General features: G+C 47.1%; 1 protein-coding gene across 1 annotated transcript in view; it reads right to left on the reverse strand.

The window, feature by feature from the left end:
* Window positions 1-6,872, reverse strand: part of FASN (fatty acid synthase) — a 41,533-nt gene extending 34,661 nt beyond the window's left edge. The window contains exons 1-3 of the mRNA XM_063175718.1: window positions 6,739-6,872; window positions 756-902; window positions 83-235 (exon numbers count right to left, since the gene is read on the reverse strand). Coding sequence (XP_063031788.1) covers window positions 83-235; window positions 756-882 — 280 coding nt within the window. The 5' untranslated portion in view covers window positions 883-902; window positions 6,739-6,872. The remainder of the gene's footprint in view (window positions 1-82; window positions 236-755; window positions 903-6,738) is intronic.
* Between the last annotated feature and the right edge of the window lie 1,084 nt (window positions 6,873-7,956).

The raw sequence follows: 7,956 nt of genomic DNA on the forward strand, positions 1-7,956 counted from the left end.
TCATCACACAAGTGCATGTCTACACCTGTTACAGAGAGACAATACAGCTTAATTCTCCCTCTTCAGTCATTCAGCCACTTACCTCCATCCAAAATAGCTTCATAAGAAACTTCCAACAACAAGCGAAGTTGGGGATCCATTGTGTTAGCTTGTTTGGGGTGAACCCCAAAAAAAGAGGCATCAAATTTGCTTAGATCCTTGAGCTTTCCATTTCTCTTGGGCAGTCCATAAATTCCTGGGAAGAAAAATTTGACAGAGTCCCAAAATCCATAAACGGTGAAGTGGCTACAAGCTGAGAGACAGTACAGAATGACCAAAGTTGATTTTCAATTACACATGAAACCTTACTCCCATGTGCAGTACTCAGAGGGTTGCATGAGTATCTACTGACCTACCTCATCTGGGAATGAGAATGCTGCATTAGCAAAAACAATTTTAATTTTTAGGATTCCCCTGGATATAGCAGCAAAAGACACCTATCCAGTTTAACCATTTTTACTTTGGCAAGTTGTACCAAGCACATATAGTCTAAACAGTGGTTCCAGTCAGTCACCAATTAAAAGAAAAAGAAAAGCTGCTTTTGACTTCTGCAAATCACTTCAAAAAAGTATTCTGTTACTGAATTTCTCGATGATTTACCAGAAGTTAATTCACGTCTGGAAGGATTTCAATCTCATAAATTCTCTTTTCATAGGATAATTCCTCTAAAACACTCAGAACTCAGGGCTCCAAAAGGAGGGACAATAAGCACTCACCTGGTTTCCACCTCCGATCATCCTCTGTGACCATATCAACTCCATTAAGCAGGTTTTCCCAAAACTCTTGCAAGTTGTCAGATTCTGGCAGCCTTCCTGCAATGCCTGCAATCACCACGTCCTCCATCTCTTAACTTCTCCCTGTTGCTGAGATCCACAAAGCAACAAGGCTAGTAAGATTTCACACAGAGGAAAGTATATGTGTCTTGTCTTCTTGACATGTTGTGACAAACAAGCATATTTGCAGGAACACCCACACAGGAACAACCCACGGAGTCTCTACTATTAAAATAAAAAGAAAAAGACACCCCAACTAATCAAATGGACCATAAGACCTGTGGGGTTGATAAGGATGAAAAAAAAAACGATCCTGAAGGAGCATCAGGCTCAGAGAACCACCAGTTTCTGTATGACAATCAGAAAAGGAGTAAGTCTACCTCTACTAAATGTGGAGCCTCTATGAAGTCAGCAGAGAAGAAAGATTAACATGCTGGAGCACAGGTGGGTGGAGAAATTATGAAATACATATAGTAAAATACATAATTACAAGGCAAACCTAACAGGTAGCAAAACAAGTTCTACAATCATTCCGAAGTTAAATGCTAACTTGAGAATCAATAATCAAAAGATTTGTTGGATGTGAAAAAAAAACCAACCCCAAACAAACAAAACTACAAGACTGCACAAAACCACCCCCCAGGTAAGTAACACAACCCTAACCCCCCTCCATTAACTCTGAGCAAACAAAAACCTGACTAAAAACCCCAAACCAAACCTATCAAACAACAAAAAAATCAAACAACTCCCCTATAAACACACAGAGGAGAAAACCCACACAAACCACAAAGATTACAGTACAATTCAGGATCATTTTAAATGTTAAAACCAAAGAATTAAGTGTTACATCTAAAGTGTTTCCTAACTGGACCCTGCACTGCCACATATTTAAAGAACTGTGAATGTGGTACTGACTGTATGATAGAGAGTGGTGCTTTAAGATACGCTTTGGCAGAACAGATCTGGAATACATACAGGATGAAAACCATCAGCTATTGTCCCAAGAAATTTGTATTCAACACCCCAATCTCAAATACCACAGGAGAGCATCATGCTGCATAACATAGCATGGCAGGGCACCTGTATCAGACCACAGCACCAAATGATAGCTCGTATAATACACTCCTTTATCTTCTACTACAGTAAAAAACATATTAACAACTAAGTAGAGAGGAGGCAAGTTAACGTGATGTTTAAGTTAAATTCAAATTATAATTTTAGATCCTAAGTAGACAAGTTAAAGGAGTAGTGGAAATACCCATATATATGATGGGAGCTTTTTAAAATATGAAAATAAATAAAAGTTGCAGCTGCAGGAACCAAAGAGAAAGTAAACATTCACAGTACTTTCTTAAATAATCCTTCTGGTAAGCAGAGGCAAACTATTCTTTAATGCATGGGATTTTAAACAAGTAAAAAACACAAAAGAAACTAGGCATTCAAACAACTGCACGTCTGCCTTAAAACCTTTGAAGGAAAAGGTTTGTTATGAAAGATCTGAAGTTTGACTTCCATCAAGTATTATGCTGCATAGTGGCATGCAGGCCCATTGCTTAAGTGCTGCTGGGGCTTGATCATCTTCTCCAAAATACAGCACTAATGGAGTCTCTCTGATGAGTGCTTAGTGGCTGGTTTTCCAACTCAGGATGTTTCATTTGGGCATTGTTTTGCAGCCTCTTTTGGGACTTCCTGATGCCTTTGAGCAAGAAACAGGCCCCTCTTCCATCCACGGACTACACTGCTCAGGCACAATGACACTTTCCCATAGCTGCACGAGGTTGCTGGGCTGTGCAGAAGGAAAGCAGAGCCTCTGTACAGCTGAGGTGTAGCTCTGCCAGAATGTAACACCACAGAGGCTGCCCGATTTCTTTCACCCTTCTTTCCTTCAGCAGTAATCCTGATTCACATCTGTGGAGTAACTGTGGAATTATGCAATACCTAACACCGAAGCAGAAGAGATGATTACTTCACCCAGTCCATTCCTTCTGGGAGCAGAAACAAGTGCTCCCACAAGGACATCTTGGATTTCTAGGTCTTGTGTCAAACACCCAAGCAACAGAAGGTCTATTCAACTCTTGTTCGTTTATAAAAAAAAACAAAAACATTAAGGGCCAAATCGAGAAAAGCCCTTACTAAGAAACTAGTCCCCAAAACTTAAGTCGGTAGTAATAGGCCCAGTCCACTCAGAGCTGAAGAGCTTTCCCACTCACACAAAATTAGCAAGTCAGTTTTATTACTGGCTTCATCACTGTACCTGTGAAAACCAACCAAGGGCCACAAGTCAACTACACTTTCAGCATTTCTGTGCTGGGGCAGGGAAAGAGAGATCTTGGGCACAAAGTGTACTATGTAAGTTTAAGATATGAGATACAAGAACGATAACTTAAGTATGACCCAATTTTATACCTCAGCTCTTTGGGTGATGATCTCTAGGGAGAGAAATATAATTTCTGTTTCAGGGGACTGAAACATGACTTATCTGATTGTTCCTTCTCATCCCACATCTCTTTTCCGGAAGTATCAGAAAAACTCTATCTGGGTAAAACCAATCCACAAAACATTGCTTTCAGACAGTGAAGTAATGAAATTCATTAACCAAACAATTTTTGCCAACTTGTTTTGAATGTAGTTGAGCAAGACTATGTCAAAGGTGGAGAAAAAGATGTTGCAGTAATCAAAATTAGAAGAATAAGAGCCAAGAAGATAATTTTAACTTGGGTAAGAAGAGCCACAAATTAAAATATTTTAATACACAAAGAACCAGAAAGATTCAGACTTGCCACAAAGAGCTCCAAATGCATACATCTAAGATAAAATAAAAATTATGGATTAAGCAGCAGACAGCAGAGAGCATCTGCTGTTGAAAAACAAGAGTGTTCAGAAGAAAAGTCATGAATATTAAGCCATCCCCCAATTAAACAGCGATTACAGTAGTTGTTACAGTTACCAACAATGTTTTCAGTCTTCCTTGACAAATAGTAAGCAGGTAAACCATTTTAAAGTTGATTGTCTTTGCCCCCAAATGATGTATTGCATTATTATTTTACTTTATTAGAGACGTGTTTTCCATAGAGCATTTTTTGACTATACGCAGCAACACAGTACATTGACAGATTTTCAAGTATAGGGCATAGCACAGATCAAGAAAGAACATTTATTTCTACAGATGTTCTAAAGGAGATTAGACTACAGAAAACATACAAACAGACTGCTCCTACTACCTCTGATGAGTGAAATGTTCAAAAGCAACAGGTCCAAATAGGAGACAAGATAAAGAGGGACAAACAGGAGTCTTCTGTTTCTTAAGGCTGTATTTTCTGAATCCAACCAGACATCTACCATTTTTCTTCCTCAGTTTATCTTATGCGTTTGCTTGAACTGAGTTTGTGAATTCTCCTCAGACAGCTAGCGTTTTTGAGTGGAGAGAAGCAAACACACTACAGCCGACCTTCCCTTCCCTCCCTTCCCCTCGAAGTATCAGTGCAGTAGACACCTCAGTTAAGCCTAAACTACCATCTTGTTGGATTTGCACAATATTTTTTAGCAATTCTATTGTGTTGCTGACTCATTCAGTTTGTGACTAGTAATAACTAACAATCCCTTCTGGTATCAAAGCAGCTCTTAAGTTGAAATACTGTTTTCTATTGCCTTTAAAACATTTTTTCCAGTCCCTCACTAACTGGGCACCAAAAATTAATTCTAAAAGTATTAACCATCATTTTCTACCATCCCTGGCAGCTGTACAACTTTTTTACAATACTTTTCTCTACTGCTTCCCTACAGAAATTACCCTCGGACCATTAAGCATATAAGCTTACAGAGAGAAAGAAAAGCCAAAAAATCCAAAACCAAAACACAAAGTGAAGGTATAATCTGATGCCTTTGCCCGCTCATACCTGACTTGCTACATAAACTTATTCTGCTGTACCTTGTTCACCTAGGGTTTGGTGAAGAAAGGAAGGGGAGAGGGAGGGAGAAACAGCTGTTTGCAAAGAAATGATAAATAAAACCCAAATCTTGTTTTGCCTGATGCACATTTCCTTTTCTTGGGATCAAAGTATTTATTTCACTGTTATTTTGATAGCTCTCATCATGGCGTAACAGAATCCTTAAAGTTAGTTCTGCTATTGTTTCTAGACAGTCCAAATCTTCACCTTTTCTGGATCTCTCATTATTGTAAAATGAAACACTCATGACTCCTCCATAGCTTTCCTCAGCGCAGATATTGACAAAAGGACTGTTTTCTTTGTTTTTCAGTATGATTACATCACAACCCAGGTTTCCTAATCTCTGGCTATCATTTCTAAAATTTGTAATAAACTGTCCTTACACAGAAACTGCACTTACAAAGAGTTATAATGCTTGCCTCCAAAAACCCCATTCACAGAAGAGAGGCAAACACAGTCTGGCTTTCATTCTTTTGACAGCATTTGGCTACCATCAATCTGTATGTTACAGATTCAATTTAACAAAGACCTTTCAAATGCCTCTGCTTCAGGTAAGTATTTGTCCTGTCAACCGCAACACAAATGAAAAGCAGTAGACTGTGTTTATATTTAAAAAGCACTACTTAGGGGGAAATGCAATCTAGTTCAAATCTGTAACTGGAGAAAGAGTAAGTTAGGCTTTATTCGTGGAGTCAACACAGCTTGGTTGATTCCCAAGTTGTCAGAAGTTATAAAAATCTAAAGTCCCCAGTATGACTATATCACGTTTGTAAAACAGCTGTTCATAACTGCCCTCATTCTCTGAATTCACCCACTAAATGCAGCCTTTCACAATGTACTATTCTTTTCACTTTGTTTCAAGAAGGATAGAGGCTGCAGGAAAAGGTGAATCCTTTGCTCACGTGGCTTGAGGTTTCTTCTCCCATTTTTTAAGACAAGACATGCTCCAAAGCTCCCAAAGGTGGTCTGACGGAGCAGGCAATTTACACACCCTTAATACTGCCTGTTTAAATTTAAGCATCCAAATACAGCTATTAGCCAGGACAATACGCATTTTGTATCTTATAGGGCTGTATTCCAGGGAAGGAATTCGGACTAAGAACCAAGCAGGTGCAAAACCAACCAAAGAGAGAAGAAGATCACATTCCTAATAGGAACGCATCGTCAAATCCATACTGGTGTACGATCACCGGGCTATTTCGTGCGGGCCGCTGGTTTATACTGAAGTGGGAAAGAACAGTTTAGCAATACACACGGCACGTTTTCTCAGATGGATTCCCAGAACCTATTGGCGAATCTCCCTTCCCAATATCGAGCGCCGATATCCTCCCGCACAAGCTTCTTCAGCCTGCCAGGACCGTGCCTTCGCGCTAACCCGGGACGGCGTGCAGAACGCGGCCCCGCTGCCCGGGCAGAGCGGCCCGTGCGGCCCTGGCGCCCACTCGAGGCCGTGCGGAGCTCGGCGCCCGAACTGCGGCAGCGCGAGGCCACCCGGCCCGCGGCGGGCGCGGCCCCTCACGCAGCTGCTGCCGCCGGGCGCGCGCGAGGACTGCGGACAGCGGGGCCCGGCCGCGTTCCCGATCCCGCACGGCCCGGCTGCGGGAGGTCGCGGCCGTGGCGGCGGGACGGTCCCCGTCCGCCACCAAGATGGCCGAGCGCCAGCACCACAATGCAGCCACCTTGCCGGGCGGGCGGAGTGCGAGACTGCGGCGCGGTAACCGGCCGCTGAAGTGGGGGCCTGTGCCCAGAACGACCGCGGTGGGCCACGGGAGAGCGGCCCGCAGCAACAGGGCGCGGCAACCCCAGGGCCGGGAGCAGAACCTTCCGGTCGTGCGGACCGAGCCCGCGGACTCGCACCGAACCCAGGGACCCTAATCGGCTACCCGGCGCAGAGGGCAAGATGGAGCCTCCCCAGCGCACCGGCGGGGCGCAGCGGCCCGCGGAGCCTGGAGCAGAAGCTGCCGCTCTCCCGCCGATACCTGTACAAGTGCGGATGGCTTCGTGTCGGTAACACTCCGTCGTCAGCTCAGTGCGGGATCGAGATGCTGCGGGGTGGACGCTGCGGCGGCGGGTGCCGGGCTGCGCACGGCCGATACTCCGCGCTCTCCTCACTATCTCCCTCTAGCTCCCACTCCTATTTAAGCAGTCGCCACCTCCAGCGGCCACGCCACATGGGCTGACAGTTTACGCCTCGCCGCAGTCCAATGAGAGCTGGGGCAGGGCCGCCCCGGTCAGACCCGGGGTGATGCCAACCCCTGTCCGCCAGAGCCGCTCCGCGGGAGGAGGGGGCCCTGGCCAGGCCGGGACGGACATAGGCGGGCCCGCTTGCCCTCGGGCACCGGGCCAAGCTCTCGCGCCCTGCCCCGCCCCGTACTGGAGGCCGTGGAAGACTAGGCGCTGCGGGCGTGCCTGGCTTTGGCCTGGCCTGGCCGGGGACGCGGCAGCGCCGACCCCCCGTGGGCGCGGACCTTGTCGTGTCCCTCTCCCACCTCCCCGCGGGTAGGTACACTGTAGGGCGTACGACCGCGCCGTGCCGGCACCGTGGCTCGGCGACTGAGGCGAAGGCTCGGCGGGCGCCAGTCCAAGCCCGGTGGGATCGCGCAGCGCCCGCGCGCATCCGCGGCGCACAATGGGAAAGGACGCGGGGCAGGACGCGCAATCCCGGGACGGCACCCAATGCGGAGGCGGGGGAACGTGGGCGGGGGCGCGGCCCTGCCAATCGCGGGCCCGCGCGGTGTTGCTAAGCGATAAGGCGATGTGGTGACGGCCGAGGGGTGGCTGGGGCCGCCGCAGAGCGAGCAGCGCCCGTCGCTCTCCGGCGGCGGCGGTCGTTCACCCCGGCGGAGCGCGGTCCCGGGGTTACCACAGGGCAGCAGGCACGCCGGCCAGGGATGCTCTGCCCCGTGCCCAGGCCCGTCGCGCCGCCCTGACTGGCGGCAGCAGAGCGAGTCCGGAGGCGGGGGGCGGGCGCCAGAGGTTCCCTCCCCGCCGTGCCCCTGCTACGCCCCCCTTCCCACCGGAACGGGGCGGGTCGCTCTGCGTGCGGGCACCTCTCATCCACTTTCCCTTAACTTGCACTCCTTCGGTTAAACACGAACAGTAACGAATCTCAAATTTCTTGTGTATTGCCTACGACTGCCTCTCCGAAACAAAAAAGCCTTTCGGTCGGCAAATGTGGGCTTGAACACGGGGACGCA

This window comes from Melospiza melodia, chromosome 24, assembly GCF_035770615.1.
Source record: "Melospiza melodia melodia isolate bMelMel2 chromosome 24, bMelMel2.pri, whole genome shotgun sequence".
In the NCBI taxonomy this organism is placed as follows: domain Eukaryota; kingdom Metazoa; phylum Chordata; class Aves; order Passeriformes; family Passerellidae; genus Melospiza; species Melospiza melodia.